General features: G+C 42.0%; 1 protein-coding gene across 5 annotated transcripts in view; it reads right to left on the bottom strand.

Annotated features, from left to right (window-relative positions):
* The window catches only part of SRGAP2 (SLIT-ROBO Rho GTPase activating protein 2), a 204,421-nt gene that overhangs the window by 175,962 nt on the left and 2,390 nt on the right, over positions 1-26,069 (bottom strand). For 4 of the 5 annotated variants that reach the window (XM_053393341.1, XM_053393343.1, XM_053393345.1 and 1 more), the window contains exon 2: positions 25,015-25,587. In XM_053393341.1, the coding sequence (XP_053249316.1) occupies positions 25,015-25,081 (67 nt within the window). In that variant the 5' untranslated portion in view covers positions 25,082-25,587. Of the gene's footprint in view, positions 1-25,014; positions 25,588-26,069 lie in introns of those variants that run through there. The other variant, XM_053393346.1, reaches the window with a different exon arrangement.

The raw sequence follows: 26,069 nt of genomic DNA, 5'->3' as shown, positions 1-26,069 counted from the left end.
TTTATAAAGGTTAAGCTACCTAGGATACCTCCAGATTGGTTTTCTATCCAAGTGTATCTGGCAGAGATTTGGCAGGAAGAGTCTCACTGAGGTGAGACTTGTAACAATTTTTTTAAGTATTCCTGCTGAAATGCAGACCATACAGTAATAAAAGAGCCTAGCTGAATGTATCTAGGGCTGGCTCCAGAGTTCCCACTTCAAAATGTTCTGCAAGCGTTTGGGGGGGGTGTAAATTGGAGCAGGCCAATTTCTGAAAGCAACTCAAAGAAAAAGCTGAGTTAACCTATTCTGAGCTGTATGTACACAACAAAGAAACATCCCAGGTAATTAAAGAAGGGTTCTTTCGAGCCAACAAAATACTGTGTGATCAAAAGTAAGAGTCCTATCAGTACTTCTACAGGACTGCAACACCACTGTCCTTTAGTGTGGTCAGTATGTCAGAAGGCAATACTCAGTTTTACAATAGGTACAACATTCAGTTGAGGGTTACGGAAAAAGGGAGTGTTCAGTTGCTGAGTTGATGGACCCAAGCCAGCAACTATCATTTTGTAATTTATATAGAGCTCAAATTACAGGCATAAATCTAGGTATTTGGATTTTGTTAACCATCTAAATGCTAGTTCTGTCCTGAGGTTTAAAACCTCTGCCCTGTTTGATTACATCGTAGTAAGAGTTATGTAGTCGCAAACAAAACTATGATGCATAGAAAATGAAGGTCTGTAAAGTAACTAAGCACCAAACCAAATAATTACTTATTACTTATGGCTCTCACCTCCTATCCCAATCCATCACTTCTCAGAGTTATGTGTAAATTGCCCTTGGATCACTTCTCTTCTTTGAACAAGGAAAGGAAAGGAGAGTGCCTGAGTGTTTCATCATAGATTAGTAGTGTAAGGTTGCAGTGGCTGCTTGCAAACAAAGCCTCTTATAACCTGCATTTGTCAAGAATGAGCACAAAATCAAAGTCCCTCTGGCTGATCAGCTTTCTACCAATGCAAACTTGCACCAGTAAAATGAAGAGAGGGGAAAGGGAGCACAGAATAAATGTTTCCAGAAATATCCCTAGCAAGAAGGCAAGGAATCAAGACTTCCTATTGAACCCCCTCTTCTGCTTGTTCTGACAGCAATAACCCTTATGTCCACATTAGCATCTAAAGCAAGCCTTCAAGTCTGGTTTAACAAGTGCACTCCAACGAATAAAGAGCACTTTAAATAAAAAGGACACAATATAAACTCTCAAGTAGTTTGCTCTTGTTGACACGTCTTGCCTATTCTGCTTTCAGGAAGGAGTTTGAATTTGACAAAACTTCTTTCCCCAGTTCAAGTGAAAAGCTGCACAAACAAGTCCACACCTCTATAACAAGACCAAGGTAAACATCATTTCCAGGCAACGTGACACCTGATCTCTTCACCCCATTATTTATTGTTTTGTGAGAAGTTTTTTGGACAACACAGAGTATTACCTACATGCCAATGGCATCCTGCTGCATCTGTGCACCCTAGACCTTCCCTGCTAGGTCCAGTATACACCTCCACCTGCCTGTTCAATAGTCAGTCTTCAAGTCAGTTGACCAATTGCCAACGTGTGATGCTTGCCTCCTACCCCACAATATGCCCAAACTCTGCCCATTCATCTTGGTCCCTTCAGCTATAACTCCGTTTCACGCTCTGATCATCTTCGCCTCTACTACTGAAACCTTATTTTCTCTGGCCTTCCACTTTTATTATCCACTTCTGAGCCCAACAAAAAACTCCTTAGGTGGAATTACCGTATTTTTCGCCCTATAGGGCGCACCGGCCCATAGGGCGCACCTAGTTTTCGGGGGGGGGAATCAAGGAAAAAATATTATTCCCCCCACCCCGCAGCTCTGGGAGCAGCGGACAGGGAATTCCTCCACCTCATAGAAAAGCCCGCAGAAGCCGCACACCCTTTAAAGAGCGTGCGGCTCCTGCGGGCTTTTCGACCAAGCTTGTGGGGCTGGCGATGGGGGGAAGCGCTGCTTTCCCCCACTGCCAGCCTCAAAGAGCCGACTCCTCTGGCTTCAGCGAAAGCAACGCGAAGCCTCCAGAGCGCAGGCTTCCTAGGCTTCGCATTGCTATCGCTGAAGCCAAGAAGGCTGCATTCGTCCCATAGGACGCACACACATTTCCCCTTCATTTTTGGAGGGGGAAACGTGTGTCCTATAGGGCGAAAAATACAGTAAATGCTTTGCTATTATAAACGTTCCATCTGCACTAACGTGGATTGCCAGAAGGAACAATCCTCCCGCTCCTCCTGCTGCACATTGATCTTGGGGTTCTCCCAGACCCTACCAAGCCAATTTTGGGGATGTGAGGGGACAATTGGAATTCCTTGCGCAGGGCTTCTGCTGATGGTGTGTGTTAGATGAATCCCGTCCCAATCTTTCCATTGCATAACCATAAACCCGGCTTCTATGCCCATCCTGCAACTTCTGCTCCTCCATCTCCACAACCCTCACCCAACCCAAGGTCTCCTGCACCCATTTCCCCTTACTGCTCCCTACACATAGAACCACCTCCATAAACAAATACTTGGAACAGCTTCTCCTCTCCCCATTGTATTCTTCTTACAAATCCACCATTTGAAATGCTGAAGTGTTTTATTAAAGCTGAAAGTTATTTCTTGGGTGTGTGGACACGATAAAAGAAAACTAAATTTCTCTTGCTTCAGATTCCCTTTGAATTGATAAAAGTCTAATCTATTCAATGCAGTTGGGGGAGAGCCTATAAAGTGAACATGTCACAGATTTTATAGTCTTAGCAGATATATTTTCTTGGCAGACTGCGGCTAAAAAAATTTAAGTCACACATTTGATATCTAGGGCTTTCACCCACTCATCTTTTGCTGGTATTAAAATTCACTTAAGCTTTTATCTTTTCTAAACCTTTGAGGGGGGTTGTCTTCATAGCTTTGTTCTCACAGGTGCAAAAGGAACATTTATACAGGAAAGGTTTTTAAAATTTGCATACTACTCGCACGGGGAATAAAAGTTTTATTATTAGTTAAACACATACAACCAGATTCACACAGACATCTGTGTGAATTACTGGCAAACCTATCCTAAACTTGTTTTGCTATTGGTCCTGGTTTAACAGAAATGAGAGCTCAGTCCAACCTGAGGTGTCAGATAACCATCTTGCTAGTACCAGCATGCTCTGGGGAGAAAACCTGCTAACAGAAAAACAAACATCTGAATTAACTTAAGTGTTTGATCACAAACCAAGTTTGAACAAGATATAATTTATTCAAGGGATTTTATGTAATTGATGCTCCTCTCACAGCAGTTTACCCAACTTTCACATGCACTATCTTATTTCAATTCAATCTGAATAGGCTTGTGCTTGGGTATTCAAATACCACACCAAATATCTGGATTACTGGTATATCGAAGTGTGAAAGATAGCATTATGTTGGGGGCGGGGGGTGGGGGGGATTTACACAAATTGAAGATAACTAGAGGAGAAACTTTTTGTTGTTGTTTGGTGTGATTTTATAACTTCTACAAATAAAGCAGAACACCACCACTCTGTTCCCATGATTCATCACACTGTGTGTTTACAATAAGAACATAATGCCAAAACTCCTCCGTTTATTTCTGCATTGATTTAATGATACATTTTTTCCTCTTTTCTTATTCCCCATGCTCCTTAAAACTTGAAGTAAGGTGCTTTGTTGTTGTTTTATGTTACTGTCTCACAGTATTTTTAATCACTTTATATTTGAAAAATCAATGAAAACCACACGAAAGAAAATTACTGAACACTCAATGCATAAGGACGACAACTCTACAGTGGTACCTTGGGTTAAGAACTTAATTCGTTCTGAAGGTCCGTTCTTAACCTGAAACCATTCTTAACCTGAGGTACCACTTTAGCTAATGGGGCCTCCCACTGCCACCACGCCGCACAATTTCTGTTCTCATCCTGAAGCAAAGTTCTTAACCTGGGTTATTTCTGGGTTAGCAGAGTCTGTAACCTGAAGCGTCTGTAACCCGAGGTACCACTGTATTCTGATGTGCAACCAAATGCAGAGGTCGCCCATCCACACTGCATTATGTTCAATGTCCTTCACATAAAGAGTCCCCATCTACATTTTGTCTAACAAGTAACCTAAATGTGTGCCTAACTTTGGGGGGGGGAATCTTCCTGAAGGCATAGCACATAAGGGAGATTCCCTGTCATGTCTGAGGGAATAGTGATTTGTGTTTTGTTTGACTTGAAGGGAATATTACAAGCAGAGGAATATTAAAAACTGCATCCAACTGTGCTACACATGGAGACCAAGACCTTGGTTTTTTTCCAAGTACCATTCTGAAATGGTAACTGGGAATACTCATGCTGTAGCCGCTATACTTACAAAATGGTGCTTGAAAAGGATACACGGAGGCAAAAAAAGAAAGTAGTAGTATCTCTCTGAAAGTAATACAAGTACCGTATTTTTCCCTCTATTACACGCAGATTTTTTCTCCTAAAAAGTAAGGGGAAATGTCTGTGCGTGTTATTGAGCGAATGTGTGGTCCCTGGAGCTGACAAGCGCGAGTGAAGGCAAAAATCAGGCAAATATCAAATCGTCCGGAGAAGGGAAGCCTTGAAAGGAGGAAGCTCTGCCTCAGGGTCTTACTGCCCACCTGCTTCTGTTTCCTTACTGTGTTTGCTCAAACGGAACAAAGAGCAGAGAAAACCCCTCCCCTCCAGGCAAGCGGAGTGGAAAGCAGAGCGTATTGCCTTCTAATTCCTCTCCGTGCGTCTGGGACTCGCAGGCAACATGCAGGTTGGGGGGGGGGAGAGAGAGAGAGCTGGCTGGCTTGTGGGGGGGGGACTTTTGCCTTCCTTTCCTCCCTCCGGTAAAACCCCTCTCCTGCATTCTTAGCCAGCTGCCTCTCTGCACACCCCTTTCGCCGCTCCTTATCCTTTCTATGTTTTTCCTTCCCTCCCTACTTAAAACGTGGTTCCAATCACGGATCCACATGGATCCTCAGGATCTTTGCATTGAGTCACCCCAAATTCACCATCAGATCACATAGCAATGATCTGATGCAAAAACAGGGCTGCAATGGTGCAAAAACGTGGTTACAAAGCATGGATCCACATGGATCCTCAGGATCTTTGCATTGGGTCACCCCAAATTCACCATCAGATCACATAGCATGTCCATGGCTACAGCCTGCACCAAAAAAATCACACACCCACTGTTGCCTGGGGCTGCAATGGTACAAAAACGTGGTTACAAAGCATGGATCCACATGGATCCTCAGGATCTTTGCATTGGGTCACCCCAAATTCACCATCAGATCACATAGCATGTCCATGGCTACAGCCTGCACCAAAAAAATCACGCACCCACTGTTGCCTGGGGCTGCAATGGTACAAAAACGTGGTTACAAAGCATGGATCCACATGGATCCTCAGGATCTTTGCATTGGGTCACCCCAAATTCACCATCAGATCACATAGCAATGATCTGATGCAAAAACAGGGCTGCAATGGTGCAAAAACGTGGTTACAAAGCATGGATCCACATGGATCCTCAGGATCTTTGCATTGGGTCACCCCAAATTCACCATCAGATCACATAGCATGTCCATGGCTACAGCCTGCACCAAAAAAATCACGCACCCACTGTTGCCTGGGGCTGCAATGGTGCAAAAACGTGGTTACAAAGCACGGATCCACATGGATCCTCAGGATCTTTGCATTGGGCTACCCCAAACTCACCGTCAAATCACATGTCTGTGGCCGCAGCATGAAGCACAAAAATGATACATCCACTGTTTCATTCAGAATTTTTTTTTCTTGTTTTCCTCCTCTAAAAACTATGTGCGTGTTATGGTCAGGTGCGTGTTATCGAGCGAAAAATACGGTAAGCGCATTCTTGGTAATGACTCCTCAGCTATGGAGCTCAGCTATGAGGCATTCATTCAGGCCTGAACTTTGGTATCATTCCTAAATGACAAACTTTTACACTTGGATCATGATAGGGTAGTCTTAAGGAAATTTTTACTGTATGGGTATCTATGTTACTAGGATTTTTTTTAAAGTAAGGTAAAGGGACCCCTGACCACTAGGTCCAGTCGCGGATGACTCTGGGGTTGCACACTCATCTCATCGAAGGAGCAGTATCTATTTATCTACTTGCACTTTGACGTGCTTTCGAACTGCTAGGTTGGCAGCAGCAGGGACCGAGCAACGGGAGCTCACCCAGTCACGGGGATTCGAACCACCAACCTTCTGATCAGGAAGCCCAAGAGGCTCAGTGCTTTAACCCACAGCACCACCCGCGTCCCCTTTTTTAAAAAGGACTTAATGATAAAGCTTAATGATACATTCAAGCTGCAATTCTACATATATTTACCTGGGAGTAAGTCCCATTAAACTCAATGGGGATTACTTCCAAATACAGTGGTACCTCAGTTTACGAACTTAATCCGTTACAGAAGTCCGTTCTTAAACCGAAACTGTTCTTAAACTGAGTCGCACTTTCCCTAATGAGGCCTCCCGCTGCCGGTGCCCTTCCACTGTTCAAATTCCGTTCTTAGACCGAGGTAAAGTTTGCAAACCGGGACACTACTTCCAGTTTTGCGGAGTTCATAAACCAAATCGTTCGTAAAGAGGGCTGTTCTTAAACCGAGGTACCACTGTAGACTTGAATATGATAGTGCTGCATAAATCCTTCAACCACTCATCAAAACCTGGGAAGAAAAAATTGCTTACTTATCTTTTCTTCAAAGCTGAATGAGCAGAACAGAATACAATTTAAACAACATATTCTCAGCACAAAAAGAGGAAACTGTTTTTTCAGAACTTCCTCTGACGTAAAAGGCTATCTGGGTGATTAATGAAGTTGCATAACTGATATAATGCAATACATAAAGTTTTACTGTGGGATGCAGAGCATAATTTCGGACAGGAATACATTTTAAAATGTTGTGTAATTAATATATATTGCTCCTTCGTATCTACATACAGTGATCCTCCATACATCATTCAAATACTTGCATAAGCAGTTCTGAGACTGTTCAGATTTTCTCCTCAAAGACATTTCACTTCCACAGGTCTGCGAGAGTGCTAGCTTCAGGACCTACAGGCAAGAATAACTTCGTAGTAATCCCTACACGTAGAATGAAAACAGAAGCCAAAACGGAGGCTGTCATACCCAACATGTGCCATGAGTCAGTGAGGGACTGTAGTGCATTGACAGAGCACCTGCTTGGCATGAAGGTCTGAGGTTCATTCCCTGGCATCAATCAAGGATCAAGTAGCAGGCAATGTGAAAGACCTTGACTTGTGGGCCCTGGACAGCTGCTGCCAGTCAAAGCATAAAATACAAGACAAGAAGTCTGCCCTAGTATAAATAAGCTTCCTGTGTTCCTATGACAGTGACCCAGCTATGGTGTTGAATTTAGTGGAACTGGAGTATGAAGCACCCAAATAATAAAGTCCATGGTTAAAATGTGCTTTTAAAGAATTGGGGTTTTTAGAAAAAAATGGTTCTTATATGAAGACTAATAAATAATCTTCCTCACAACACTACTCCTTTTTTGTAGAAATTGAGAATGCACACTGAAGACAGGTTTTTTTTTTAAAGATACAAGCAATTGTGCTTATGCTTGTGTTTCTTTACATAAATCAAACTGCTTGTTTTTAGAAAGGAAGCACTGAAGCAGCAGCAGCAGCAGAAAAAGGAGGAGGCAGTTTCCTCATATACCAGAAAGCCCTTTGTCTATTGAGAGATGGATTTATTTTTACCATTTGTCAAAGAGTCCAAGTCATTCTGAAAGCACCATTTAACCTTCTCACAAGAAACAACATGGGTCAAGTTGGTTAAATGCCAAACAGTTAAGAAGATCAGCTGACTTTTCCTACAGACTGATGCAGCATCCCTTGGTGGATTCTTTCTATTTTATATAGTGAACACCTTCTGCATAATGAAAGATCACTTAGGAAACACTCACTTTAAAAATGGAGAGATCCTTCTTCCTCCCACTTCCACTTGACAGAAAGAACTACTAAGGGGATTGCATACATTTTAGCATAACAGAACCCTACGCAAAACTGGTAAGAGTGCAAATAGTTCAGATGCATTTCTGAATTTCATTTTAGCTAGGCATTGTGGGCAAATCCTTTGCCCAGTGTTTTCTAAAGACTGGAACTTAATCTCAATTCTGATCAATCACTAGTTCTGCCTCCTACTATTGAGGACAGAACCTAAAACACATTGTGACAGAGCCTATAATCTGGATGCAAACAGTCCCAAGATTCAATCCCCAGCATCCTGCAGTTCAATATCTCTACTTGAAAAACCTATAGAGAAAAACAAGAGCCCAGGAAAGTTGCTGTCAATCTGCTTAGATGTACAGATACTGTGAAAGGCTTCATCCTCCCTCAACTGTCTGAAGAACACATAAGATGTGTGTATCCATCTTTACATGCAAAACTTTTGAGAATGTTTCCTCATAGTAATCCAGGACCACATCTCTGCAGTCACCCTCTGATGGATAATGTGAATATGAGTAACCAGCACTGAGACCTCTCCATATTATCTCAATCATGCAGGGTAATCAAGGACATCTGTATTTAGAGCACACCCCAAAGCTCACTGACGTAATCCTGGAGGAGTGGGACTAAGATGCAAAACAATGCTGTACTTTATGAAGAGCACAAAAGTATGTTACAGTCACTTGCCCACGTGCACACCCATCAGTGTTAATATACTCTGCTCGCTTTAAACTGGGGAAGAAGCCAGACAATACCATATTTACTTGAGTCTAATGCACCATCAAATCTAATGCACATCTTAATTTTCGCAAAATAATTTGGCCAAAAAGGGGGAGTATTAGATTAGAGTAAATACGGTATTATAGCCAAGCTATTTTGGTGTAGGCTAAGGAACCATCTTTCATAAAACAGGAAAGGATCCAAAAAACCTGAAGATCTCAAAATAAATTGATTTCCTGCTTGGCAGGGGGTTGGACTCGATGGCCCTTGTGGTCTCTTCCAACTCTATGATTCTATGATTCTATGAATAAATGCTTCAAAAGGCAGCTTCTGATAACAAAACACCAACCAGAATGATTGGCTTAACTTCACATATACACCAAGAAGAGTTGAATTGATGGTGACTGACCAGGAACGAGATCTTGGGTTGTAGGAGACAGTTCAATTCTGCAACTATGAAAAGGGCAGACTCCATGCTAGGGATCATTAGAGAAACGGCTGAAAATAAAACTCCCCAAAATAATGCTGTTATACAAATCTATGCATGACCATACTTGGAATACAGTATACAATTCTGGTTGCCTCACCTCAAAAAGGGTATTTCAGAGCTGGAAAGAGTTCAGGGGGAAAAGGCAACCCAAACGTTCAAAGAGCTGGAGCAATTCCCTATGAGAGAAGATTACATTTGGGACTTTTTAGTTTAAAGGTGAGTAAGAGGTAACATAATAAGGGTGTGTAAGATTATGCATGGAGAAAGTAGATAGAGAAAAGTTTTGCCCTGTTTCACATAACACTAGAATCTGGGGACAATGAAGCTGAATATTGGAGGATTTGGGACAGACAAAGTACTTATTCATATAGGGCAGGCATGACCAAACTTGGCCATCCAGCTGTTTTGGGACTACAGTTCCCATCATCTCTGACCACTGGTCCTGCTAGCTAGGGATGATGGGAGTTGTAGTCCCAAAACAGCTGGAGGGCCAAGTTTGGCCATGCCTGATATAGGGCATAGTTAAACTATGGAATTTTCTCCCACAAGGTATAGGAAATGGCATCAGCTTAAATGGCTTTAAAGGGGGATTAGTGTTATCCTCCATGAATTTGTCTATCAATGACTACTCGCCATGATGCGTATTCCAGAATTAGATACTGCATGTGTCTGAATACCAGATACTGGAAATGACAAGCGAGGAGAGTGCTGTTGAGCTCAGGACCTGTTTGCAGGCATCTGGCTGGCCACTGTGAAAACAAAATGCGAAATTAGATGGGCTTTTGGCCTAATCCAGCAGACTTCTTGCTATGTATACCTAGCCACATACCAATTATTCAATCAGAACACTCTAGGGCCACAGCAGCCATGGAGGCATGTGCTGATTAGACCCTCCCTAGCACATATTCACCCATGGAGTTATCCACTTGAGCAGAATAGGGTTGATTCAAATTGAGCAAGTCACGGGTTGCAGAATCCCTGAATGCTACCATACTGAAGCTCCCACAATACTGTCCCATCCTGAACAGACCACACCTGCACAGGTATATAGTGGGTTTTATAGTGAGCTGTAATTATCACCAGTTGGCTCAAGCACCTTCCGACCTGGAGTTTGCATGTTAAAAATCGGACTCTCTCTGCTGACAGTTAATGGGGACATTAATGTCACCAAGGAATTAGCTAGGTTCCCTTGTGCCCTTGGCAAGGAGCTGTATCAGGGTTCCCCTCTCCTTTCACCCAGCCACCCAGAGCAGCAAGGGAACAGCCCAGGGAATGCAGAGACAGGCGGGTGGGCTCCTAGCCCCTGAATGTCACTGATCATTGCATGCCAATAATATCATCTTGTCCCTTCACCACAAACTGTCCAACATGAATGCCTCTCCAGCTCTAGAAAATCAGGCACTCCACTTTGGGAAATCTAACATACGGGAACACATCCACTACAAGTGTTCTGTCATTATGAACACAACTTGTACTGCTAGCCCAGGCCAAAGACAAAAGTCCTAGCCTTTCTTCCACAACTAGAAGCATCCTACTAGTAGGCCCGAGCTTACACTGTGAGAAAGGTATGAAAACAAGTACTCATGCCCTTTAGAAATTCAACCCCACTGGGAAAAGTGAGTGCACTTTTTCATTCGCAGCAGAGTTAAGTTTCCATCCAAACATCCATCCTATATCCTGTGGCCTTTGTAATGCTTTAGTTGTCCTTTCCTTTATACAGTCAAAGAGCCTTTCTCCTCCCACTCCAGATGTACAGTATTTGACTTTAAAAGAAGCACAAAAACCCAAGTCTTTTGTTCATATTATAGCTTCTTCCTGCAGTCCTCTGGAGTCAGCCCTATTGAGACATTACATGGATAATAGCAGGCTGATTGCACAAAAGCAGACCAAAAAGGCGGGGAAAATTACAGGAAGCACACTGACTTTGAAGGCTGATTGGGGAAAACAGGCCCCCTTTTTGCCAACTTAAGAATAATTACGATTGAGGGAAAGTGAATATTTTGTTAAAAATGAACATGAAGGAGGGGCTAAAGTCTGCATTTCAAAACCATTTGTGGTTCATGAGGAATAGGGACTTGCTAAAAACAGGAAGTGTTTGGGAGGAGGGAAGAGGAGAGGAAGGCCAGAAGAAATCTGCTGAAAAGCACAAGGAATCTAACTTCAAAGGATAAACACCCAAGCCAGGTAACTACTGAGATGCTGCTGAAGAAATGACCTGGAGGGAAATGAAAAAATAAGGAAAGATTTTAGAACTGAATAAGGTGGCAACCCACTCCTAATCAGTTAAACCATGACCTTTAATACTGGCTTCATTGTAGGTCTCCGATAAGAAACAACAGCAGGACAACTAAAGCATGACAGCTAGGGAGAAAGTTAATCACTAAATATGAACACAGGATTAAAACTGTCATGTGACTTATGCAACCTTCTCCCACTCCAAATCTTGTGACATACGATGTAAAGAGCCTCTATCAGCCAGTATGTGCTTGGATTATATTCATTCAGGTTGATAGTTTTTAGCCTAGCTATAAACACTGGTTTAAAACAGGAACAGGAAACTTGGTGCTATCCAGATGTACCTGGGACGCGGGTGGCGCTGTGGGTAAAACCTCAGTGCCTAGGACTTGCCGATCGTATGGTCGGCGGTTCAAATCCCCGCAGCGGGGTGAGCTCCCGCCGTTCGGTCCCAGCTCCTGCCCACCTAGCAGTTCAAAAGCCCTCTTAAGTGCAAGTAGATAAATAGGGACCGCTTTATAGCGGGAAGGTAAACAGCGTTTCCGTGCGCTGCGCTGGTGCTGGCTCGCCAGCTGCAGCTTTGTCACGCTGGCCACGTGACCCGGAAGTGTCTTCGGACGGCGCCGGCTCACGGCCTCTAGAGTGAGATGAGCACGCAACCCTAGAGTCGGACACGACTGGCCCGTACGGGCAGGGGTACCTTTACCTTTACCTTGGAAGTTGAACGGAATCCATCCATCCAGTCCGTCCGACTTCCATAACGTTTGGAAACCAGATTGGCTGTGTTGGACACTCGGGTTCCAAAGAACTTTCGCAAACCAGAACACTCACTTCCAGGTTTGCGGCATTCGGGAGCCAAAATGTTTGACTCGCAAGGCATTCGTCAACCAAGTACAACTGTATTTATAGTACAACTCCCAACTTCATGGACAATTGTCAATGCTGATTGAGGCTGACAGCAGATGGAGTCTTAACTTATATCAGGGTCCCTTCCAACTCTACAATTCTATGATCTGGGGAGCCACATGTTCCCCATGCCTGGTTTAACAGATAAGATTAGCCTTAGGTACCGTATTTTTCGCTCTATAGGACGCACTTTTTCCCCTTCAAAAATGAAGGGGAAATGTGTGTGCGTCCTATGGAGCGAAGACACCATAGCCCCACGACCCTCTCCCGGCTGGAGAGGTGACGCGTGGCTATGGCAGCAGCCTCTCCGCTGCGCCTTTCCGCTGCTCCCTGACCTGCTCTTTGGGGCTGGTGGTGGACTTCCCCCCGCCAGCCCCAAAGAGCAGGTCGAAAGGAACCTGAAGCCTGGAGAGCGAGAGGGGTCGGTGTGCACCGACCCCTCTCGCTCTCCAGGCTTCCAAGGTAGCCGCCTGAACGCACCTTAAACGGCACCTTGTTTTAGAGCAGGAAAACAAGAGGGGGGAAATTCTCCCACTCTCTGCGCAGAGCTTCCTGCCGCTTCGCTGAAGGGGCGCTGGGCAGAGAGCGGAAGAATTTTTTTCCCTTGTTCTCCCCCCTCTAAAACAAGGTGCGTCCTATTGTCCGGTGCATCCTATGGTGCGAAAAATACGGTAATCAGCCTATACAACTAACTTCTCTTCCAATTCAGTTGACACCAGTTCTACCATATCACACCTCTTTTTTCACAGTTTGAAAGTCAAAGCCACCTTTAACTTTCTAGGAAGGTAGAGGAGGTCCCAGGCTACCCATGATCAACTACTTTGCAGCACTCTGAACTGACACATACCCTTTGGAAGAACTAACATGCTCCTATCAAAATTTAGGATGGGGGTTATAAGAGAGGAAGATGTGATTAGGAGACCATCACTTTTTCTTATTTATTTTATTATTTTATTTTCTAAAATGTGTATACCACTTGATTGTACAAAATAGTTTACAAAAGATAAAAAAGTAAAACCCAGAAAAAAAATCACAACCATACTTTAAAAGCTTCAAAAGTTACCGTAAATTACTACAGCAGCTTAAAATTACCTTAACTTTCGAAATATTGAGGAAGGCTTGCCTAAACAAAAACTATTTTAGCAGGCCCCAAAAGGAATATAGTGAAAGCACTTGCTTGACGTCAGTAAGCAGGGAGTTCCAAAGTGTAGGTGCTACCATACTAAACAATAGCATTCTTACAAATGCAGAATGGGTATTATGTGGCACTGGGAGTAGTGCCAATTCTGCCAATCGAAGCAGATGGGTACATGTGGGGTAAGGTGATCTTGGAGGTAAACTGGTCCCAAGTCGTTAAGGGCTTTATATACCAATAGTAACACATTGAACCTGGCCTGGTTCAAATGGAGAGGTAAATTAAATGAGGCCAACTCAGTCACCAAGAGTCGATCACCCAGTTTCTAGGAGATGAGAGCCAACGAGTTTCCTCTTTTATCTTTTGATGACAAGCCCCCTTAAGGCATCAATGATCAGAGGAGAAAATCACAGCAAATTTGGTTTCCCAAAATGCTTTTAAAAGGCAGTACAACTTTACAGCATAGAAGCCAACCAAGGATTTGTAGTTGCTAGGGCCACAATGCTGAAAAACTGTCATTTATTACAGAAAGCCTGCCACTTGCGAGGGGGTCACGTTTCAGGGATTACTTTGAAGGATAACAGGGTACTTCAAAACTATTGGACTACAGAAATTAGAGCATCCTCAAAGCCTTCATAAAAATCTGTCTCCACCTGGACAAAGTTCCACTGCAAATTGGTCAGGTGGCACTGTAATATAATTTTATCTTCTCTATCAAGATGGGCAGCAAACATTTGAAACAGCTTGTGCTGCAGAAGATATTAAGTAATAACCTTACAGCCCCATTTGCACAGGCAACCGGACTGATAGGCTTGGGTCAACTGCGCTGATGTCCAAGTTGGCAAATAGCAAAATAACTGCAGAGAATTCTTGAGATGAGGGTGAAACTTTTGGACTTTATCCACACACAAGAGAAAAGAATGGGGATGGGGATGTATAGCTGTATTTTTAGAAGACACACTGGATTTCAGGATGGTTCTCCTTTCATACCTTTTCCTCCAAATATTCTAATGTAGCATACGGAGTGCAATGGCATATTGCCCCCATCCTGAATACTGCTGCATCTGCACACTCCGCAATATTGCTCCATGAGCTACAGTGAGTCCCGGCTGACAAAGCGTCAAGGCAAGTTAAACAACAAAGCAACAAGAGGACAAGTAACACCCCAGCCCTTTTTTTAATAAAGCAACTCAGACTAATTATTTAATTAAAGCAGCTCAGACTAATAAGGGCACTGTAAGGTCACTGTGTGCTAGGAGCCAAATCCTGTAATAATGTACAACTCATGAGCTAAGGGGGAGGGAGGAGGCCAGTGGAGAAAGGCTTCACTTGAACCAGCATGCAACCAGATACGGTGGTACCTTGGGTTAAGAACTTAATTCCTTATGGAGGTCTGTTCTTAACCTGAAACTGTTCTTAACCTGAAGCACCACTTTAGCTAATGGGAGCTCCTGCTGCTCCCGCTGCGCCGCTGCACGATTTCTGTTCTCATCCTGAAGCAAAGTTCTTAACCCGAGGTAATATTTCTGGGTTAGTGGAGTCTGTAACCTGAAGCGTATGTAACCCGAGGTACCACTGTAGTTGCTGCTTAAAATTTAAAAGGGTGGCAGAACAACTTTTAAACCGGTGGCGGGCAGCAGGGGGAGGAAGCTGATAGGAGCTTATGAGGGAACCAATCTCCCTTCTCCCCTACCTGAATGAAGATGGAAATAAATACGAAAATTTAAATGGAGGCGGTGGAGAACTAGGCACTGAAAGCACAGTGGCACAAGATAGCAATTGAGAGGACAAATACAACCCAATGTAATCAAATGTGAGGTGATGCATATATGGACAAAGTGTCCTAATTTCACATATACCTCATAGGGTGATGACTGACCAGCCAACTGGTGCTGACTCACCAGGAGCAAGACCTTTGAGCTCATAACTGATAGCTCAGTGCTGAAAACTACAGGTGAGGAATAGTACTGGTGCACTCAGGTCCTGCTTTCGGTCTTCCTATGGGCACCTGGCTGGCAACTGTGAGAACAAGATGCTGGACAGGATAGGTTTGAAGGCTGATCCAGTAGGCTCTTCTTATGCTCTCAAGTGGGAACCTTGAGTGTGGAAGATCTGTGCATCTATATCAATAGGTGCCTTCTTTTAGATCTTTGTCTCTACATACTGGGTTTGTGTCAACCAAAGAAAGCATTACCAGGGGAGGTGCCAGCAACGTGATCCCATTACCTTCCTCTTACATGCATTGACTGCATGTGTGTCAAAGTTATGAAAGAAGTTTAAATAAAAGAATGCTGCAGACACTTCTGTGCCCAGAGATGAAGTCTTCAGAACTTCAAAAGGATAAGGTAGCCAGCAATTGCCACTTGCTTTGTACCGTGCCACCAGCTGGCTTCTTCAGCACCAAGCACATTGTTTTGGAACTCACCCTTAGAATCATCTTCAGCTTTCAAACTACAAACCTAGGAATGGAAAGCCTATTTGTCTCATGACTGCACTGGAATGTACAACATAAGACGAAGGGAGACACATTTTTCAACAAGACAGTACAATTGTACAAAAATATAGCTGTTATAGCACATAGTTTGCATCCTGGCAGATGACGTGGCAGCCTGTGCATATGAAGTGGGACGTATGGACTGACCCCTGCCATATAATCCCCTTACTGTAAACATACTGTAAACAAGAACTGATAAAAAGCCCACAGGATGAGGCACACTCTGAAGGGAAGGGGCACATGTATAGATGATGCTTGTGTTGAGATCCTACAGCCACTCTGAATTTGCATGCAGTGCTGAAAAGGAAGATAGTACTATTTGGAGGTAAACCTTGAAGGACCATACAAAGAAAAAGAATCCCACTAAGCAATTAAACAATGGAAAACCTCTGCCTTAGAAGCTTTCAATAAACAATACCTAACATTAGAACCCTACTTTAAGAGGAAAAATTTTGAGGTCAGGGGTGCAAGGAGAAATGCTAGGGCACACAAGTTTGTTAATTGCCCCTGACAATGCAAGTACTGACATTTTCATTCCTCATTATAAAATTGTTCCAACACTACAGAAATATTTTGATTTATCAAGCTTTAATGCTTTGACCAAAAAGGGCATTGATTTGTACACTACTGGACAAACTTCAGAGATTCAGGATCGTACCATCAATAAAGTTATATTTATCCAGAAGGTTAAAGATAAAATGGTTTCAGAAAAAATAGTATATCTTGTTCTACCATATCAACTCTAATTTTTAGATAAGAATTGCTACCATTTAATCATAAGCTCAGACATCTGTAAATTGTTAGGTTCCTGTGATTATAATTTGCATGAAAATACATGCCCAAACAGAGATAGGAAAATACCGCTTTTGAATAAATAAGGCAGTGGAATCCTCTAATATGAAAAGAATCTTAAAATTAATACCACTCACTAAATTTCATCACAGTTTTCAATGCTCTTTTTCTAAAGATCAAAATCCTTTCTTGGAAAAAAGTTAAACCTACTTATTCAGTTAAAGACTTTCTTGCAATTTCTACAGTGAAATGCAAGTTGGTTCAAGTCACCAGGCTCTCTTTTCTCAAGTTCCATTTTTTTACAGTTATAAAATAAATTGTTCAGATCCCAGTTAAGCACTACAAATCAAGAATAGAAGTACCTTAGTGGCATCTGAAGAAAATCGGAACACATGTCACAAATGGGGCATTAGTGACAAGTGATTTGCACTCTTTTGTTTGTTGGGAATACTTAACTTTCCTGGTTCACACACCACAAGAAACTGTAAGGAGGAAGGCTAGATGCCATTGTTTCTTCATACTCCAGTCCAGACCAACCTTTGTTTGTTGGACTGGGAATATGACACCTGACTCTGATCACTGAGGCCCTGCAACTCTCCTGTCTAGCTTGCACTGCAGGTGGACCAGGTAGCATATCTGTAGATATGATACCTTGGAGACTGTAGAGTTCAACATCTTACCTAACTAAGTTTCCAAGACTATTTCCTCAACATGTCATGGATGTGGAAACTTAGCACCACTAATGCCATCATCCTACCTTCACACCAGGCAGGCAAGTTTCCATTAAGTCTACATGCCCATCACTCTGTGTTCCAAATGGTTGCATTCCATTATGAGAACACCATCGCCCACTCAGAGAAGTACAGTCTATATAATCACACCTTTCAGGGGAGATGGATCCCTTCTAAGGGATTGTTTCTAATTTCCCCAGTATGATGCCCTCCTGCCACAGGCCATGTTCTCCACAAAGCTGAGTAACTATCATCTCAGAAGCGTGACCCATCCATAGTGTTCCTGAAGGAATGTGTAGCAGCATACAAAGCAGCCATGTACCAGATCATATAATAGCCCTCATTGTAACCACTTTAGGGAAGTCTGCTCCCCCTCAGTTTCACATTTACATATATATTTGCTTTTGCCTTCTAGCACTGCATAAGAAATGACAAGTTGTCAGCTCATTTTACCTAGTGGCAATTTCTAACCAAGCTCTCCCTCTCTTGTTATCTAGACATACCACAGACTACATACTAGTGTTGTAACATCATGATTCCAGATTTCACTCCCAAACAATTATAATTCTTGTAAACACAAGATCATTTTACATTCGCTTCTTAAAGAATCTTGTACTTTGCACCCACCCTGCATTACATTTCTACATCTCATACAAAGAATTATTCACTCCCATAAAACTAGTTTCAGATGCCAAATTTCAAGGCCACAAGCGATTATTAAAAGTGACGAAACACACAACACTCTCATTTTGAGAAGTGGCATTACTAAGCTCAACCCTTTAGGGGTGTGGAATTTCCTTTTGAAAATAAATGAGATTTCTAACCGCAAATTGTCTGTGCTACTAATGCACAAAGTTGCCAGTAACTTATCTCTTTATCTGTAAGAATCCTAAGAAGTGAAACTTGAACAAAACTTCTACAGCAGTCCGAAAATAACACGCATGCCTTCAGAGATACTACTTGCAAAGTCAGTTGCTTTGGTTATCATGTTTCAAATAACTAACAAAAGCAACCATTAATTAGCTTTAGCATAGTACTGGTGTTAAATTAACGTTTAATTACATGAGTTTTGTATATATATTTCCAAACTGAAGTGAAATCCAGAAATGAAGCATGTTTTCTTTTATGAAGCATGTTGTGTGTTGTTTCAAAGTTGAACATCTGGAATTGTTTTTTTTTAAATATAGAAAGTTTCAAGAGTAAGCTTTATGCTTAATTTCTATTCAATAAGTCCTCTTTTCACACATGTCTGCTTAAAGCTTTGGGCGTCTGGTTGAATTTAATTATTAAACCATTTCCTTAAACTTCTTGATGCTTGTGCTATTATTGGCTCGTCCAAGAAAAAAGTTTGTGCACCATCTATGAGCACAGTGTTCCCCAGACCCCATTCTATATCCTACCATCATCAAGTATGTTTTATCAGGCAGCTGGTAGCAATGAATTACTGTATATCTACATCAGGGCTGGGGGCTTTTGTTGATGGGGATTTGTTGCCATTGGTTTTTTGTATCTTTATTTTAGATCTTGTGAGTTATGTGGAAATTGTTCAGTTTGGTTGTGTGTTTTTTGATGTTTTGTTTATTGTTTGTGACTACTTTGGTAATGTTGCAATAGTGTACTTTTTCATGTTGTAAACCTCCTTGAGCATGATCTGAAATGTGGAAGGCCAGCATACAAATAAAATTATGTGTGTATGTATGTATTAACGCTCAACATCATTAGCCCAAACTACAGTTTGTTAAACCCTTCTAACTATGGTTGAAAAGTGAATATTTGTAAAAATAATTGAATTTCTGCTGCACTAAGCCTCAGTTATAAAAGTTTGAAGAAGCGTCAAGCAGACTGAATGGGTGATCAAATTTATCCTGTACACCATTTTCCTCCCCATTGTATAGATTGTATAGATTAGTTTGAGCTTTCATAGGAACTTCACTAAATTGCTTAGGTTTGCTGGAAGCTTTCTTCCAGCCACCCACCCCCCCGAAAGTAAATTATCCCTGCAGTAAAAACATGCCAACATTCAAGAATTTACTCCACCTTTAAGGAAATCAACTAAATGTAACAATTCATCAGAATGTGAGGTGGGAAAGAAAGCGTAGCATCCTGGTTCTTTGTCCTTAATCCCAGTGTCTCTAGATGCCATTAGGTAAAAAGGTAAAGCACCCCTAGACGGTTAAGTCCAGTCAAAGGCAACTATGGGGTGCAATGTTCATCTCACTTCAGGCCGAGGGAGGCGGCATTTGTCCACAGACAGCTTTCGGGGTCATGTAGCCAGCATGACTAAACCGCTTCTGGCGCAACGGAACACCATGACGGAAGCCAGAGCGCACAGAAATGCCGTTTACCTTCCCACTGCAGCGGTACCTATTTATCTACTTGCACCAGTATGCTTTCAAACTTCTAGCAGAAGCTGGGACAGAGCAACAGGAGCTCACCCCTTCGTGTAGATTCTGATCAGCAAGCCCAAGAGGCTCAGTGGGTTTAGACCACAGCGCCACCTTCCATTAACACAATTAAGCCACAAATAATAGAGGTACTCTTAACATGGGCATAGACAAGGGGGGCAGGGAGGGGCAGCTGTCCCCCCCAAATCAATAAAACTCAAAATAAATACATAGCTAACTGAGGTTCTGCCCCCCCAACAAAAATCCTGGCTACACCCTTGACTCTTAAAATAGTCCAAGCAGCACCAGCTACAACCATTCATGGAAATCATACCATCACGCATACCTTGGTGGTATAACAAATACAGGGTTCATTCATTTACACATGGTGATTACTGAGTTAATTGTCCTAGTTATAATGCTAGCACTTCTGTCCCAGTTTCTAACATTCCTTTTATGCTGCGTTACCTGTTGTGTGAGGGAACTGTAGCTTTTTGATTGATATAGCACCATGCCATGCTCAGTTTCATTCATACCAGTGGGCATGGTTTGACACAACAACGGATATAGGATATGTCACCACCCTTTATGCACATGTGCGCTTCTGTTCCCCCAAGAAAATAGTGGAAAGAACTGTGTGCCAGAATACCACCCAAAATTTCATAATGTGAACAGCAGAGGCATGATCCATAAAAACCATGAGAATATTAACGTGCAAAACATTCTTTTTTTCTGGGTTCACAGGGTTACAAATTGTTTTTTTTCTGGGAGCAATTAAATCAGGAAAGAGCGATAAACTTCTACTAGTTTTCTAAAAGTGGATTTTATTTCATGTGAAAGATCACATAAAAACAAAAATTATCAAGCAAGGAAACACTGAAGAAAAGGAATTAAGTGCTGAACAGATGGATCTGTGGTTGCATTCAGACAGAACAAGGAACTCGCATTATTGAGGGTTCCATATGGAAGTGATGGTTCTCTCCCTTCTAGCTTTGCAGAACTCTTTATCTTCAAAGAAAGACAACATTCTCCTTCCTGGCTCCCATTTCAGCTATTCAACATATTCCATCATCCAATGCACCATATATTTTTAATCACAGTCTTCCATGACACAGGAGAACCCAGAATTACAGTGATAGATGGGTTAACAAGCCATAGATGGGTTTACACTTCAACAGTTGCAAAAATATTCATGATCATCAATGTAACAGAGAAAGCTTAGAGTTTCTCATACAACATCTATTGTAATGTACATAGCTCACACCTCTTATACTCCCTAAATTTACAGCTAACCAGCAGATAGAAACCTCTGACTTTCAGTAATATCAATTGTGCAAGTAAGTGGTTAGCTACCATGTATTCCAACTGATAGAGCATTTATGTTTAGGGTTTAGTAAGGTAGTTTCAAAAAAACTACTAGAACTTGAGGTTTCATTCGCAGAGTCTATCTTGATAGCTCACTAATGCAAGGTATTAATGTGAAATATTCACACATCACTAAAAACAGTGGTTTTCTTCCACTAATTAACCATCACAATAAACTTCACATGTATACTTTAATTGCAACATGCTTTTCCGCAATGACAAGAACCCAAACAAACCACTTCTGATTTTTTCAGTTCAACCATATGATAAAAAGCTCCTTACCAACAGACAGATAAGCAAAAATCAAGGTGCCCTAGAACCTTAAAATTTGGTCTGGTGACTGAGTTGCCAATCAGGTAATACTACGAAGAGAATTCATGAGCATAAGCAGAGTACGGTACTTTGCCCTCATGAGAAGTAGCCACTCATTGGAAGATGTTCAAAGAAGTTTAAGCTATGACAGCTCTCAATTACCTGGAAGGAAGCCAGCAAGAACATGATCCCTCCTCTCACTTGTCCACTTAGTTCTATGACTCTTTCCCTTCAAGAAATGTCTGCCAGACTTCTGAGTTTTACACACACACACACACATTTCACGAGACACTAGAAAATTTGGATTGTTTGATACAGTGGTACCTCTGGTTACATGCTTAATTCGTTCCGGAGGTCCGTTCTTAACCTGAAACTGTTCTTAACCTGAAGCACCACTTTAGCTAATGGGGCCTCCTACTGCCGCTGCGCCGCCAGAGCATGATTTCTGTTCTCATCCTGAAGCAAAGTTCTTAATCTGGGGTACTATTTCTGGGTTAACGGGGTCTGTAACCTGAAGCGTATGCAAACCGAGGTACCACTGTATTAGCAATCACAATATTCTAATAGGAAAGCAATCTCAAGAAAAATGCTGCACCTGAATGGCATGTTGTCTAAGAAATCTAATCCTAAAAGAAGGGGTATAGGTTTCTGAATGACAATGGGTTAGTTCAAGTACCTTGGTTTAAGAACAGCTTAGTTTATGAACAACTTGGATTAAGAACGCTGCAAACCCATAAGTAGGTGTTTTGGTTTGTGAACTTTGCCTTGGAAGCAGAACATGTTCCGCTTCCTGTTGAGTGTGTTCCATTTGTAAACTGAGTCCCTAGCTGCTATGGGAAAGGACACCTTGGTTTAATAACGCTTTGGTTTAAGAACGGACTAAGGTACCACTGTAAATTGATGCATCAAAGTATAGAACTACGGTATATGAAAAGTGAAGAATTGCAGGTGGAGGAAACAAACTATCATAGGAAAGTAGCGATTCGCTATTCTTCCTGGGGAACCAGCCCATTTGCCCAAACTCTAGCAAAAAGAAAAAGGGAAGGAGAAGTCTGTGTATGTTTGAAACAGGCAGAGAACACAGTCGGACAGCTCTCTCCTCTTGCCTTGCATAGGATGGCATTTTAGAAGTGGCTACTCAGGTCCAGGTAATTCCTTGAAATTGCTAGAGCCATGCTAAGAGGAGCTACCAGTCTGTTTTCCATAGACATCTCTCATCAGAAGAGATGTAAAACTATTCCATACATGTTATTATTTTTATTATTACTACTACTACTATTTATTACATTTCTATCCCGCCCTTCATCAGAGGATCACAGGGCGGTTTACAATATAAAAACACCACCATTTGAGTATTTGTTGTAAAACTTGGCAATGCTCTCAGACTCTGCTGAAAAGAAATCCTGTTTCTCAAGTTGTGTTCACTATTTAAAATGGTCTTGCCCATAATTTCCAAGAGAGCTCAAGAAATAAGGAAAGCACATGGTCAGTGTCCTGTAGACTCAAAACAGAGAGAGGCTGTCCATCAGTTGCAATGACTGGGCCAGGTGTTGTTGTTTTTCCCCTCCAGCATCCTACCATCCACCAATAACATTTCCCCCATTGACAATACTCATTCAATGTTAGAGGATTGCATACATGGAAAGGTTTAATGTGCATGATTTAGTCCCATGTTCAAAATCTGTCATTTTTAATAAGAATTTTAAATATTTTAACAGCAAGGGACAGAGCTTCACTTTAAACCATGCTGAAACAGCAGTGGTTTTCTTAAAAAAGAAAAAGTAGCAATACTTTTTAATCAGAGTTCCTATCCAAATGCCAGGCTCTAACACTACAACTGCAAACAGACTGCTAAAATAAGAGGACTTTTCTTTTTTTCTGCATACCTGAAATCCTTTCCCTAAATACAGACCACCATGTAGAATAGAAGCTACAATACTTGAGCAGTAGGTTGAGTCACTAAGAACAGAACAAATGCCTTTTGCATTGTTTCAACAAGCTGGAAGAGGGAACCCTCCCTGCTGTATCCTGAAACAAAGGAAATCCAAGTCTCTACATATATTTGGAAAACTGCATTTTTAAGACCACCTACTCTTCCAGCCCAGACAGCAATTTATTGCTGGATGGATACCATGCTTTTCTGAATCAATGCCTCCTGTTGGCTATTGGAATTCCTAAAACCTTGGTTGCTAGCTTGGCCAAGCAAAAGATTACATTACCATGGGGGGGGGGGTGGAGAAGTGGAAGACAAAAATGCTTTCACTGGCTACTGCCTCCAACCCAGGAATCCCAGAACACTTTTATTAAAAAGCCATATTTAGTCCAAGCAGCAGAACCTTTAAAAAAAAAGAGAGAGTCTTGCTTTTTGTATGTTAAAACATGGTGAAGACAGTGATCTCTCTCAGATCATATCATATCAAGAGGCCACGAATCCACAATAGCTCTGCAATTACTTAAATGAGAGCAGAAAAGCCCTTGAGCACATGTAGTTCACAATTAGAAGCCAGTTAATTTTCCACAAACTCGAAATCACTCTCTCATGCCATCCTCCACAGAGAAGCAGATCAAGGACTTCTCATTAAAATGACTACTTCAAAGTTCCCCTATCAAGAAGCATTGTGTCAGGCTATACACGTGCAGGAATGAGGTCTCACTATGAACACATGTATGAAGTAATGCTGAAAACTCTGCAGACACAAAAGGGTTAGGCAAGCGTCTCCTAACTGTGTCACTCAGGATATGTGAGGATGTGAAACCAAACCCACTTGCCTAATGTCACCAAGGTATTTTTTTGCATGGAGCACGCCTATCAAGTTGTTGCCATTGCAAACAGAGAACAGCCTTTAATGGACATCTTGCAAAAAGAGCACAGAATCACCAAAACACTTTATCATTGAATATATGCCGTTTCAATTGAAGGGCACTGCAACCAGCTGCCAGAGGTGTGTAGAACAGGCACACACAGAAGGCGGTGATGAAGAGTGAAAGCCTTTTGGTGCATACAGCTATAAAAGAGCTCCTCTAAGCTGAAATTCAACAAAGCTTCTTAGGCTAATACATACATTTCCCCAGGGGAAGGGGGCATTTACAATCAAAATTGATTTTAAAAAAATACAAATGTATGTTCTATATTCCTCTAGCCTACTCGCAAGCAAAAAACTGCCATAAAATGAAAGCTAGATATAAAAAAGATAGTGGGGTGGATACACCAAGAACCCACCCAAAGAAGCAACAATCACTGTCAATCCCTTCTAACATTGCACTATAGAGAAGCACTGCAAATTCCTGGCGATCTGCAAATGCTTTCCCCTTCCACACCCAAAAATGTAGCATGAGCGCCTGCATATGCAACTGCAGAATGAAACACACACAGAAACACACCATGTTCACATTAAAGAATATATATATATATATATATATATATATATGCTTACCTTTGACTTGAGTGTCATATTCAGCTATGATCTCCTTATCCTTTTTGAATTTCGCTGGCGACGTCATGTTTTCCTTGCCCCCCCCCAGCAAAAAAAAGATTATCCTCAGAGCAGATCCTCCAGAATACGACAAAATAAATGCAATTTGCGTTCCTCCCAAAAACAATCACTTGGCCAGGCTCGTCTTCCCTCAACAGCAATCAGTCCATGGAGAGAGGGTGGGAGATGGAGTGTGTGTGAGCAGCAGAGACATGCAGATGTGAAGAGCTCAGCGGACAGAAAAGGCAGCAGTTTGGATTCCCTGCACCAAAACCCTTAGCAGCAGTGGTGGTGGCGGTGGCGGCAGCAGCAGCAGCAGCATCAGACTACAGAGAATCTGCAGCCCCCAAAGGCTTTTCCTGATTGCTAACATTAATAGCACAGCCAGGGAGTGGAAGTCTTTCTGCGCAACAACATGTTGTGTGTGGGTTTGACTTTTTCTTTTTCTTTTTATAGAGCCAGAGATGATGCAAATTAAATCCCAAATGGTAGAAGAGATGAAAGCTCCAAAGTCACTTTCTTCAGTTCAACTGCCTGCAAATTCAAATACATAATTGACTCTCAACCAGTTACAGGCATGTACAAAACAACAAATGTGATTGAAAGCTAGAAATGCAAAGTACAAATGCAAGCTACTCAAACTGCAGCATAAAAAAATGCCTCCAATTGAAGAAAAGGGTACAATAGTTACATTTTAGGTAGAGAGCTGGGGGGATGGGGTTAATATCATTAGAACCTCCTAAATCCAAGAAAATGGGGACATGGGGAGACAAAGGAAAACAGCCCCTGCAAAAGCAGTTTTGTGTTCCCTCTTGTTGGTTTAAACAGCAACTGGAGACAGAGCAATATGATATACTAAAAAGGGAAGTCAGACCCAAATCCTCAAATTACTTGAACTACAGGAGCTCAAAAATGAATCCACAAGCCATTGTATAAACAAGACTAATCCCCTTTGGTGTAGCTAAAGCTGCAGATCTTGGTCCAGCCAACAGACTAGCTTTAGGTATTTTTTTTTT

The sequence above is a fragment of the Podarcis raffonei genome, chromosome 6 (assembly GCF_027172205.1).
Source record: "Podarcis raffonei isolate rPodRaf1 chromosome 6, rPodRaf1.pri, whole genome shotgun sequence".
In the NCBI taxonomy this organism is placed as follows: Eukaryota; Metazoa; Chordata; class Lepidosauria; order Squamata; family Lacertidae; genus Podarcis; species Podarcis raffonei.
This window is presented reverse-complemented; position numbering and strand designations above follow the sequence as displayed.